Genomic DNA, 13,979 nt, shown 5'->3' with positions numbered 1-13,979 from the left:
ATGGGGAAAACAAAAATGTGTACAAGAAAGGAAATGCAACTATAATACTCTACAAGGTCCACCTGTGACCACTTACATTATCTTAATCAAGTAAACCTTAAATACAGATTTAATACAACTATAATGAAAGGGGAAATGTGTGTATACACACACACACACACACACACACACACACAACACACGTGTGGAGGGAGGTGAGGAAATAGAAAGGGGATGTAGTAGAAGAGAGCTAAAGCTTCATCTTTCATGGTTCGAAACCAATGCATATGTCAAGTTGAAAAATCATGAAAAAGTAGGGCAAATACAACATTTTAAAGAAATATGGAAGTGAACAGAAGAAATAAATTTTCAGATGTAATATAGGAGTTGAATTGGGTTCCTTCCCAAAAAAGACAGATTAAAGTCCCACTCCTACTACCTTCAGAATGTGACTTTATTTGAAAATAAGGTTATTATTGAGGTTATAAAATAAAAACAGGCCTTTAGGGTGGGCCCTAATTTAACATGACTGTGTCTTTATGAAAAGAGGAAATTTGGACACAGAGACAGAGGAAAGATAATGTGAAGATGAACAGGGAGGACACATGTGAAGATGGAGGACTGGAGTAATGCATCTACAAAGTTAAGAACAAATGTGTGAGGCTACAAAAAGCTAGCAAAGACGCATGGAATGGTTCCTTTCCTACCATCTTCATAGGAAGCATGGTCCTACCAAACACCTTAGATTTGGGTTTTGGACTTCTGGTCTCCAGAATTGTGAGACAATAAATTTCTGTTGTTTTAAATCATCCAGTTTGTGCTACTTTGTTACGACAGCCCTAGTAAACTAAGAGGATCCTCAAATACAAGGTTAGAAACCAGCAGGACCAAGGAATTCACAACCAATGTGAATGAGAAGTAAACGTTTTCCCTATAAATCTTTGTCACTGAGTAACTCAGTTAATCTCAATACACAGTTTTCTCATTTTTATAATGAGGAGCTGAGATTTATTGATTTCTTAGCCCATTTCAGGATAAAATTCAATAATTTTAGGACAGTAATCTATTATCTGGTTGGAGTTTTAAGACTCAGAAAATCCACTGTGCGAAGAGTTGTTTTGTTTATCCACACCAATCCTCTTACTACTAACACAGACATGCAAAGTAGTGAATAATTTATGACAGCAAGTTAAGGAAAATTTTCATTAAAAGGAGGCCAAGGAGCACCTGGCTGGCTTAGTTGGCGGAAAGTGCAACTCTTGATCTCAGGGTTGTAGGCTCGAGCCCCACGTTGGGTATAGAAATTACTTTAAAAAAAAAAAAAAAAAATACCTCAAAAAAAATTTAAAAATTAAATAAAAGAGGCCAGTTCTCATCATCTTTTTTCATTTTAAATAATATACAGTATTTTTCTATTTTCTTTTAGCTAATAGTTATGATGTTCCATGACACAAAATTAAGTTTCTATGTAATATGTCACATTTTACCAAAGGAAATATTTTTCATCTAAAACTGGTATCAGCAAAGCAAAATAGTTACTACAGTCCTACATTTTTGGATGTTTAGTAGGATCTTGTTAGGCACTTACCTCTCTAAGTACTCTGCAAGAAGTTGTTCTGCTGCAGATGAATACATCCACTCACTTCCAACTTTCTTAGTATATCCGGGTACCTCTTCATTTTTTTTGTTGAATTTGAGATTCAAACCCACATTTGCTTTATGGTCTCCATGAGGGCTGAATTTAAATCACACACACACACACACACACACACACACACACACACACACACACACGTTTTAAAATTTTCTTCAAAGAATACAAAGGTTTGCTTTCAATTCTTAGAAAAACTTAGTTCTGATTGTTCTTCTATAGTTTTCATGGTTATTTCCAAAGTAGCAGTAATTGAAAGACTAGAGGAAAGGCTTCAAAACCCAAGTTAACAAACCATATAAATAGATTATGTAGCTAGAGAAGAGAATGAAATAAGAAAATGCAGGGAAATATATTATTGAGATTCACACACACCTTCTGATACCTTTTTTCAAGGTTCAATTTGTTATCTGCTAAAAATAAGAACTGTCTTTCCAAACACCTAAAACATGTGCCATTTAGATGAAAGATCACCATCAGAGGAATTTATGCATAATTTTTAAAGAAAATTCAGAGCAATTAATAAAAGAAAATAAATACCAAAATATTAACCAGTTTATCTTTATCATTTAATTTTTTTCTGCCACTTTAAGTAAATTTCTCTAACATAAACTTACTTTCTCCTAGATCCTCTTCCAATAAAAATACTTCCTGTAAACCTTGAAACAAGGTATCCACTCACTCCAAGGCGACTGGCCAACACATATCCTGGGTTGTACTTTATAGAATATTTCTTTAAATATAAAAACAAAAAGGTCAATTATGGAAACACAAAGCATCAAATGTTATTTCTTTACCTTTAAAATCTGGAGATAATCAAGACATCACTAACCATTGGAATGTGGCAATATAAGGATTCTCAAAAGTAAGTGATCCATTTCCCCTTTTTTTTTTTGAAAGGATCTGTAGGCAGAATTTTTCTGCTCCTCTCTCTCCTTAAAGGACAGAATTCCCAAGGATGGATGAAAGGGGGAGGAAATACACAATTCGTGAAACTGTCTCAAGAAATAAAGTCTATTGTAAGTCTAAATGGCAAACTCTGCAGGCAAGAACTATTTTTTAACATTAATTTTCATATTCCAAGTAGGGACTAGTAAAGTACCTGGGACATAATGAGGCCTTGATGATTATTACATTGAACTAAAACATGAGTATGTCATCAAAACAGTTGCTACTGAGCAAAATTAAAAATGTTCTTCATATATGAATATAAGTAATATTCATTTCCCCTAATATTTACTATCATATGAAAGTAAGAAGTATGTATAGGCTTATAGCTAATACAGTCAAAGATATATAACCTTAATTTGTGTACTTAAGGGAAGAAACTATAAGGATTAAAAAAAAGTATCAGAGCATATAATTTTTAACCAGGAAGCAAATTACAAATCCAATACCAAAATAAGCTACAATATAATCCTAACATAATGTACATAATAATAACACATACTTATTTTATATGGATTTCATATACTATATTCATATGAATGTGTATAAATATAACAAATATACATTTACATGAATTATATGCATATTTTATATGTCTAAAATAACCCCCAAATGGATAAATTTTTTTAGCTGCATGTAATATATAAATTCATTATTAAAATATGTTAATATCCTAGTAAAGAATGCAGTATAGTTATTCCATCAAGAGCATTATTAGATTTAGAAATAATACAGACAAATCATATATGCTTTCCAGAATACGAAGAATTAAGGTAGTAGTTTTCTATCACAGGTAGTCCCACTTATTTTTTTTTTAAAGATTTTATTTATTTATTTGACAGAAAGAGAGAGAGACAGCCAGAGAGAGAGGGAACACAAGCAGGGGAAGTGGGAGAGGAAGAAGCAGGCTCCCAGCAGAGGAGCCTGATGCGGGGCTCAATCCCAGGACCCTGGGATCACGCCCTGAGCTGAAGGCAGACACTTAACGACTGAGCCACCCAGGCTCCCCTCACTTATTTTTCTAATAAGTATCTGGAAATGTATAGGGGGACATCATTCAGTTATTGGCATGGGCTACTAACATTTAGTGTCCAGGAGACAAAGATGCCAACTATGCTGTCACATATAGGACAGTCCTATTTTACGCATAGTTGTCATATCCAAAATACCAATGGTATTCCTTTTGAGAAATATTTGGTTATGGTATAATTAAAATTGATGAAGATCATCACAAATATTCTAGAAAATGTAAAATAAAAAGCAGAGAACATTGGGGTAGAGAAAGAAGGCTTGGGCAGAAGTTAAAGAAGGTATGTAAAGAAAAAAGAGAGCATAGCGGAGAAGGCATGCCTAGCAACACTGTACATTAGAGGTGGGCAGGTTCATCCAGGTCTAGAAAAAGCTCGGGATGAAGGTACATAAATAAGTTCTTCTATCTCCACCAACTCCCAGAACAGAGAGCTCCAGTATCTTTATAAAATGGAACACTCTCCTGGTTTCCTGACTGTGCTTTCTGAATTCTTTCTCCAAATGACACCTCATGGTATGAATTTAGGGACTTGTCTGCCTTCCATAAAGTTTCCTCAAGTATATGCTGATGTTCAATGCCTTGAGTTCATTTTACAGGATATAAAGCTTTAGAATTTACTATTAGAGAAAATAAAAGTGTAAGGATCAATAGCTGGCTGATGGTGAATTAATTTCAGTCAAATTAATTATCTAATCAGTCAATAAGAATAAATAACAGATATCAGAATCCTCCTATTGTAATAGGGAAAAATAAAGAGGCCTAAAAAAAGGATGCTGTGAATTTAAATGCAGTTTCCCATTTTTTTCTACTGATTGTTTATCTTTAGCTTCCATTGCAGAAAGGCCATTACTTGTAACTAAAAATGTAGGCTTTGATTATGAAAAGTTTATTTTAAAAAATCTTAGTCTATTCCCAGAGGGTAGGCTAAAAAATGTGCCCCTTCTTAAGCCTGAACATGATAAACCATAAAAACTGTTATAGATTAATAATGGGATTTCAGTGATTGTTTTCCCCTGAACATTTGCACGAAATTTGAGCAGATTCCCCACACTCATTTTTAAATGCTAGATGCAACTGTGAAATAATTTAATCAGTACTGAATAAAATATTTATAATATATTCAGAGGAGGTGGTAAAAATATGTAAAAATATGCTTCTAACACTTTTAAAGTTTATCAATTCTAAATTAAGCAATATGGACTATGGTACTCACATGCTGGTTCTGTATTAAAGCATCAAGATTGGGTTCACATGGAATGCTGAAAACCACACGAATCCTACCTTCTGTAATCACATCCCCTGAGTCCTGAACCTTAGAGGGAAAAAGAAAATCACAGTATGTTTTAGTCTCTTCCACTACATTTTATTTACTTTTCTACTTATTTGAACAGTGTTTATTTCTGAAATACAGTAAGACAGTATAAAGTTGGATACTGGAGATTTCTTAGAATTTATAAATGAATGTGATTATATTGTAAGTTTGAGTCATTGTACATTGCTTTAATAGCTACTAGCCAGTTTTTTTTCTTTAAATTAACTTTTTATTTGCAAATAACTTTAAATATCAAAAAGTTGCAAACATAAGAACAGGTCAAAGATCACTTGTGAAACATTTACCTACATGTTAACATTTTACTCCATCTGCTTTAACATTTGTACTCTGTGTATTTACATACACATAATTATTTTTTTTTGAAATTTTTGAGGGTATATTACATATATCATGTCCCTTACCTTTAATACCCTTTAATATTTTGGTGTATATTTCTTAAGAAGAAGGATATTTTATTATATAACCACAGTACAGTTACTAAGTACATTCATTTACATTGATAAAATACTTCAATCTACTGTTCATATTCCAATTTTGTCACAGTTGACCTAAAATTGTTCCTATATTATAATAAAACCCTTTTCTCCCTACAACACAGAATCCAAGCTAGGATCAGACATTGCAATTAGTTGTCATATCTCTCTAGTTCCTTAAATCTAGACTATATCCAAAGTGTTTGTCTTTTATAATATTGACATTTTTGAAGGATAAGGTCATTCTTCCCTCTTCATCCTGCCTTTAAAAACAAAAGTTCCTCGTTTTGGATTTGTCTGATGCTTCCTTATGATTAAGTTAAGCTCATATATTCTCAGCCAGAGCAGTGCATGGTGATGTGCCCTAAGGCATCACATATGGAGGTACATGATATTGCTCAATTTCTTCACTGTCCAATTCGTTTTTTTTCCTCTTACAGTAATTAACGGTCTGTGGGAAGACACTTTCTAAGGGCATGAAAATATCCTACTCAGATAAAAAAAAAAATTCCCCCTAGATTTAGTTTCCAATGATGATTGTTGCTTGATTCAATCTTTATTGTGACACTTATAAAATGAAGGTTTTCCAGCTCTAGCACTCTCTCCATTTACCTTTGACATGATATTATAAGTAAGAGCCCTTCTGTTCCCTATTATTTATTATCACTGTGGAATCATTAATTCCTATCCCCCACCAATGGTTTATAATCCATTACTGTACTTTATTATTTTGGTACTCAAACTGTCTCAGATTTGGCCAGTTTGGTAGGAGCCCCTTTAACCTGGTTAAATGTATTTATGTGATATGGTCCCATCACTCTTTTGAGCACTTCTTACTTTCTGGGATAACAAGTGGTTCCAGGCTTATCTTGTACCTACCCTGGTGCAGCCCTGTAATGGGCCATGTCTCTGAGAAGCTTTCACTGGCGTATGTTATTAGAGGTCAAACCTGGAGATTATATGTGTTCACTGCTACCAGAGTATCTTTGCTTCTTATCCTTTTGAGCAAATAGAGCTAGAAAATATGTGCATGTACAGGCATATATGCATTCATACACAAATATACATATATATCTTTATAATGTGCCTATATACATATGTATACACATGTATGTATTTTAAGAATCATGAGTTCACATTAATACCTTCAATTCTAATCTGTCCCCACAGATTCTTCCTTTCATTCTTCCATTTCATATTTACATGTGTCTTTTTCCATGTGAGAATTGGAGTTCCTCAAAGATCAACACATTTGTAAGTTCATCAACCCAATAATACAACTAAAATGATTTCATAATTGCTTCATCCATACTACCATAATGAATAAACCTGCTAAATAAGAGATTAGGATTTGAATTCTTTTTCAAGACTATATATTGTGAGAGATATATAGTCAAATACTGTGTTCATAAGTTAAACAAATGTATTTTTTCCCCTTTAGTATTACATTTTATTTTATACCTAAATGAAGAGAAGTTAAATAATCGTATTAACTTAAAACTAGAAAGAAATTTATTTAGTAACAATAACAGGAACTAACTTCTCCAGTGCAGCCATAATAGGGGGTTCCCAGCATAAAGACCATACTTCTAGGAGGAAACAAGTCATCCAATGTTTTGATATTGGAGAAACGGGAGTCAAAAGCTCGGATGTCCTATATAGAATGAAATATAAAAGTAAATTATCACAGTCAAAATTTCTATGGATTGCACATCAAGTTTTTCTTCCTATGGGGTAATTACTAAGCTGTCTGCAAACGTGAAATGTAAAGGTTTTCTACATGACAATACTAGTAGCTAAAATGTATTGACTTTATATGCCATTCTTCTAGGTACTTCATACATTTCTTAGTTCATTTCATCCTCAAGACAACCTTCTACAGCACAAATCATTATTAGCCCCACTTTACACATGGGGAAACTAAGGCACGGAAAGGGGGTGAAATCTCGCCCAAGGTCATACAGCTAAAAAGTCAGCTCAGGCAGTCTGTACTCTTAATCACTACACTATACTGTTTCCCAAAATTACAGGATCAATACATGCTTTAAAAATATTTTGTTTCCTTATCACACCGAAAATTACAAACACAAAAGCAAATACTTTTATTTATTTATTTACTAATTTATTTAAGGAAACATTTTTTGGAGAATAAAAATTAAAACTGCAGGCTGTTAAGCTACTGCTGGGCTTTTTCATTAGAGATTAAGTTTAAAAAATAAATAAATAAAAAAGACAAGTTTCCTAATCATACACAGAGTGAGTGTCTGAACATATAATAATCCTTTCCAAGATTACAGTTTTTGTGGTGGTTCAAGATGGCAGCACAGAAGATCCTGGACTCCTCTCCACCCATGGACATACCAAATCTTCAGCTACGTATGGAACAATTAGCCCTCTTAAAAAAAAAGACCTGAAAACTAGTTGAACAGTAACCCCACAACAAAAGATTAGAAGGTACATATAGATATGGGTAGGAGAGGCAGAGACACACACTCTTGCCAAAAACCCCACCCCAGACGTGGAGACCCACAATCAGGAGAGATCTCTTTCTTCTTGAGGACCAAGGGGTTTGTGATCCGTATCAGGCACTCCAACCCTTGGAAACTGCACTGGAGAGACAGGCTGCCTAAGTATCTGGCTTTGAAAACCAATGGGGCTTATGTTCAGGAAACCCAAAAGGCTGTAGGGAATGGAGATTCTGCTCCTAAAGGGCTTGTGTGCAGACTCACTGGCCCTGAGATCCAGGGTAAAAGCAGCAGCTTGAAAGTACCTAGGCCATATGGGGAAAACGCTCATTTGCTAATCTTAAAGTGTCTGCCAGAGGGATAGGGGACTGTTGGGACTTTCTCTAGGCACAGAAGTGCTGGCAGGTGCCATTTTTTGTGTTCTTGCTTTACTTTGCTAGCATTGGCATGTGTGTCCTGCTAAAGCTGGCACCCCCATGTATATATGTGGTGTCTCTCTCTCTCTCTCTCTATCCCTCTACACACACACACGCACACAAACACACACCGGGATACTACTCAGCCATAAAAATACTCAAAATCTTGCCATTTGCAACAACATGGATGGACATGAGGGTATGATGCTAAGTGAAATAAGACAAAGACAAATATATGACTTCAGTTAATACATTATTTAAAAAACAAAACAGGGGCGCCTGGGTGGTGCAGTTGTTAAGCGTCTGCCTTCAGCTCAGGGCATGATCCCGGTGTTTTGGGATCGAGCCCCACATCAGGCTCCTCCGCTATGAGCCTGCTTCTTCCTCTCCCACTCCCCCTGCTTGTGTTCCCTCTCTCACTGGCTGTCTCTATCTCTGTTAAATAAATAAATAAATAAATAAATAAATAAATAATCTTAAAAAAATTAAAATAAAAAATAAAAAACAAAACAAACATAAAACAAAACACGACTAACAGATACAGAGAAGAGACTGGTGGCTGGCAGAGGAAAGGGTTTGGGGAGATGGATGAAATGGGTGAAGGGGCTTAATGGGTACAAACTTATTATAAAATAAATCAATCATAGGGATGTAATGTACAGCGTGTGATGACTTAGTCAATAATAATGCATTGCATATTTGAGAGTTGTAAAACAGTGAATCTTAAAAGTTCTTATCATAAGAAAAAATTTTAACTTTGTATGGTTACAGATGGTAACTAGACTTATATTGGTGATCATCTGGCAGTGTATAAAAATACTGAATCATTTTGTACACTTCGAAACCAATATAATGTTATATGTCAATTATACATAAATTAAAAAATTTTCAAATTATATTAAATCATAATCTCCATTATGCATTGCTGCATTAGTCTTCTCTTTATAAATATTAAATATGATATAGTCCTTTCTTTATTCAGTGGAAGTAGTGTACATTAAGATAGAATTGAGATTTGATGGAGACTTACCTTTACAATAGTTTGATAAACAAAAGGAAGAACTTGTTTTGACCATTGTTTCTCTAGACGAACTTCACCGTTTTGATTTATTTGATATTTACGACCTGTGAGTAACTGAGCATATACAACCGCAGATGTTTCATTTATTATTATTCCTTTTCTTCTCAGGTAGCTAAAAGAAAGAAAAAAAAAGAAATGTACATATGTATGAGCACGTTTATATTCTAGGGTGATAATCAAACTACCAACTCATAATCAAATGTTTAAATAAAATTTAAATAAATATGCTAGCAGTTCTGAGTACCTAACTTAAGATTTTTTTGCATCAGGTTTTTACTCTATGGATACCTCTCCTAATGTCTGTGTGATTAAATGAGAACTCATTTAAGAGCTATAAGAAATTCTGTGTTTCATAATCACTAGGATGGGGATAACAAAAAAAAGTGAAAATACCATGTGCTGGAAAAGATGTGGAGAAACTGAAACATTTGTACATTGCTGGTGGGAATGCAAAATGGTGCATTCACTGTAAAAAACAGTTTGGTAGCTCTTCAAAAAGTCTAGCAATTCTACTTCTAGGTATATACACAAAGAACTGCAAAGGTACTCAAACAAATATTTATAAATGAATGTGCACAGCAGCATTACTCACAATAGCAAAAAGGTGGAAAGAACCAAATGTCCTCCAAGAGACGACCAGATAAACAAAAGGTGGTATATCCATACAACAAATACTTGGCCATAAAAAGAAAAAACTACTGATACATGTTCAATGTGTATGAACCTAAAAAAATATGCTAAGTGTAAGAAATTAGACACAAAAGGCCACATATTATATAGGATTCCATTTCTGCAAAACATACAGAATAGGTGAATCTAGAAAGACAGAATGAGGTTAACAGGGGCATTCAGTGGGCCTTTTCAATCCCAAGTAGGGGTCACCATATATGGTCATGAGACAAATCCAGACTGACTCCAGTTCTTGTAAATAAAATTTTACTGAAACATAGTCATCAATTTATTTACTGTCTATGATGGCTTTTGTGTTACAACAGCATAGTTGAGTAGCTGTGACAAACACTGTAAGGTCTACAAAGCCTAAGATATTTGCTAGCTGGCATTTACAGAAAAAATTTGCTGATCTCTGATCTTTTTATTTATTTATTATTATGTTGTGTTAGTCACCATACAGTACTTCATTAGTTTTTGATATAGTGTTCCATGAGTCATCATTTGCGTGTAACACCCAGTGCTCATTGCAATACGCGCCCTCCTTAATACCGATCACCGGGCTAACCCATCCCCCCACCCCCTCCCCTCTGAAATCCTCAGTTTGTTTCCCAGAGTCCATAGTCTCTCATGGTTCATCTCCCCCTGATTCCTCCCCCCTTCAGTTTTCTCTTCCTCCTCCTAATGTCCTCCATGATATTGCTTATGTTCCACATATGAATGAAACTGTATGATAATTACCTTTCTTTGCTTGACTTATTTCACTTAGCCTAATCCCCTCCAGTTCCACCCATGTCGATGCAAATGATGGGTATTCACCCTTTCTAATGGCTGAGTAATATTCCATTGTATATATGAACCACATCTTCTTTATCCATTCGTCTGTTGAAGGGCATCTCAGCTCCTTCCACAGTTTGGTTATTGTGGACAATGTTGCTATGAACATTGGGGTGCATATGCCCCTTCTTTTCATTCCATCTATATCTTTGGGGTAAATACCCAGTAGTGCAATTGCTGGGTCATAGGGTAGCTCTATTTTTAACTTTTGGAGGAACCTCTATACTGTTTTCCAAACTGGCTGTAACAACTTGCATTCCTACCAACAGTGTAAGGAATTCTCCTCCACATCCTATCCAACATTTGTTGTTTCCTGCCTTGTTAATTTTTGCCATTCTAACTGGTGTAAGGTGGTATCTCAGTGTGGTTTTGATTTGAATTTCCCTGATGGCTAATGATGTTGAACATTTTTTCATGTGTCTGGTAGCCATTTGTATGTCTTCTTTGGAGAAGTGCCTGTTCACGTTTTCTGCCCATTTTTTGACTTATTTGTTTTTTGGGTGCTGAGTTTGAGAAGTTCTTTATAGATCTTGGATACCACCTCTTTATCTGTAATGTCATTTGCAAATATCTTCTCCCATTCTGTGGGAGTTTTGTTGACTCTTTCCTCTTAGTTTTCTTGACTGTTCCTTTTGCTGTGCAGAAGCTTTTCATCTTGATGAAGTCCCAAAAGTTCATTTTTGCTTTTGTTTCCCTTGCCTTTGGAGATGTGTCTTGAAAGAAGTTGCTGTAGCCGATGTCAAAGAGGTTACTGCCTATGTTCTCCTCCATAATTTTGATGGATTCCTGTTTCACACCGAGGTTCATCCATTTAGAGTTTATCTTTGTGTATAGTGTAAGAATGATCGACTTTCATTCTTCTGTATATAACTGTCCAATTTTCCCAGCACCTTTTATTGAAGAGACGGTCTTTTTTCCATTGATATTTTTTCCTGATTTGTCAAAGATTAGTTGACCATAGAGTTGAGAGTTCATATTTGGGCTCTCTATTCTGTTCCATTGATCTATGTGTCTGTTTTTGTGCCAGTACTATGCTGTCTTGGTGATCACAGTTCTGTAATATAGCTTGAAATCAGGCAACGTGATGCCCCAGCTTTTTCTTTTTCAACATTTCCTTGGCAATTCGGGGTATTTTCTGGTTCCATATGAATTTTAGGATTGTTTGTTCCAGCTTTTTAAAAAATGCCATTGGTATTTTGATTGGGATGGCAATGAAAGTATAGATTGCTCTGGGCAGCAGAGACATTTTAACAATGTTTATTCTTCCAATATGAGCATGGAATGTTTTTCCATCTTTTTGTGTCTTCTTCAATTTCTTTCATAAGTGTTCTGTAGTTTCCAGAGTATAGATCCTTTATTTCTTTGGTTAGGTTTACTCCTAGAAATCTTATGGTTTTTGGTGCTATTGTAAATGGAACTGATTCCCTAATTTCTTCTTCTACAGTTACACTGTTAGTGTATAGAAAAACAACGGATTTCTGTGCACTGATTTTATATCCTGCCACATTACTGAATTGCTGTATGAATTCTAGTAATTTGGGGGCGGAGACTTTTGGGTTTTCCACATAAAGTATCAAGTCATCTGCGAAGAGAGACAGTTTAACTTCTTTGCCAATTTGAATACCTTTTATTTCTTTTTGTTGTCTGACTACTGATGCTAGGACTATGCTGAACAACGGTGGCGAGAGTGGGCATTCTTGTTGTGTTCCTGATCTGTCAACATCTGTTGTTCCATTCCCCATTGAGAATGATATTCGCTGTGGGCTTTTCATAGGTGATTTTTATGAAATCGAGGAATGTTCCCTCTATTCCTACACTCTAAAGAGTTTTAATCAGGAAAGGATGCTGTATTTTGTCAAATGCTTTTTTTGCATCAATTGAGAGGATCGTACGGTTCTTGTCTTGTCTTTTATTAAAATGTGCTCTATCACATTGATTGATTTGTGAATGTTGAACCATCCTTGCATCCCAGGAATAAATCCCACCTGGTTGTGATGGATAATCCTTTTAATGTACTGTTGGATCCTATTGGCTAGGATCTTGTTAAGAATTTTTTTTTTTTTTTAAAGATTTTATTTACTTATTTGACAGAGATAGAGACAGCCAGCGAGAGGGAACACAAGCAGGGGGAGTGGGAGAGGAAGAAGCAGGCTCATAGCGGAGGAGCCTGATGTGGGGCTCGATCCCAGAACGCCGGGATCACGCCCTGAGCCGAAGGCAGACGCTTAACCACTGTGCCACCCAGGCGCCCCCTTGTTAAGAATTTTGGCGTCCATATTCATCAGAGATATTGGTCTGTAATTCTCCTTTTTGACAGGGTCTTTGCCCAGTTTGGGGATCAAGGTAATGCTGGCCTCATAGAATGAGTTTGGAAGTTTTCCTTCTGTTTCTATTATTTGAACAGCAATAACTGCTGACTTCTGATCTAAAGATAAAATCATTCTTCATCCAAGGGATATTTTCCTATCTCCTTTCCATTTTCTCTTTCTAGAACTCCTATTAGAGAAATATTAGAAATTCTGACTATACTCTTTTCATCTCTTTGTGCTTTTGTACTATGTGCTGAAGAAATCCCTCAGCTTTAACTTTTAGCTCACTGACTGAATTTTCAGCATGCCTATATTACTGTTCAGACCATCTACGGAGCTCATTATATCATAATTTAAATTTTTGTATTTGTGGTTTTATATAAATATATGTATTATATAACATATACTATAGATATATATAGTATATAGATGAATGACATTATTTAATTTATATATATATATATGTTTTTTTCATAGCAGCTGATACTTTTTTATTGTTGTTCTCAATGGTAGCCTTGGTCTGAAATAAGACACACCATCTTAAAAAAGAAACAGAGGTTTTCCAACAAATTTTTGAAATGTAGGATTTTGCGACCATTTTCTTCCTTTTTTTTTTTAAGATTTATTTTTTTGTCAGGGAGAGAGAGAGACTGTACAAGTAGGGGGAGTGGCAGGCAGAAGTAGAAGCTCCTCGCTGAGCATGGAGCCTGATGTGGGACTCGATTCCAGGACCCTGGGATCATGACCTAAGCCGAAGGCAGATGCTTAACTGACTGAGCCACCCAGGA

At 35.2% G+C, this 13,979-nt stretch overlaps 1 protein-coding gene across 4 annotated transcripts in view; it reads right to left on the bottom strand.

The window, feature by feature from the left end:
• Positions 1-13,979, bottom strand: part of XRN1 (5'-3' exoribonuclease 1) — a 106,810-nt gene that overhangs the window by 42,274 nt on the left and 50,557 nt on the right. For all 4 annotated transcript variants that reach the window (XM_026497175.4, XM_026497176.4, XM_026497177.4 and 1 more), the window contains exons 21-25: positions 9,326-9,488; positions 6,955-7,068; positions 4,822-4,920; positions 2,248-2,363; positions 1,568-1,714 (exon numbers count right to left, since the gene is read on the bottom strand). In XM_026497175.4, the coding sequence (XP_026352960.1) occupies positions 1,568-1,714; positions 2,248-2,363; positions 4,822-4,920; positions 6,955-7,068; positions 9,326-9,488 (639 nt within the window). The remainder of the gene's footprint in view (positions 1-1,567; positions 1,715-2,247; positions 2,364-4,821; positions 4,921-6,954; positions 7,069-9,325; positions 9,489-13,979) is intronic.

This window comes from Ursus arctos, unplaced genomic scaffold (assembly GCF_023065955.2).
Source record: "Ursus arctos isolate Adak ecotype North America unplaced genomic scaffold, UrsArc2.0 scaffold_20, whole genome shotgun sequence".
NCBI lineage: Eukaryota > Metazoa > Chordata > Mammalia > Carnivora > Ursidae > Ursus > Ursus arctos.
This window is presented reverse-complemented; position numbering and strand designations above follow the sequence as displayed.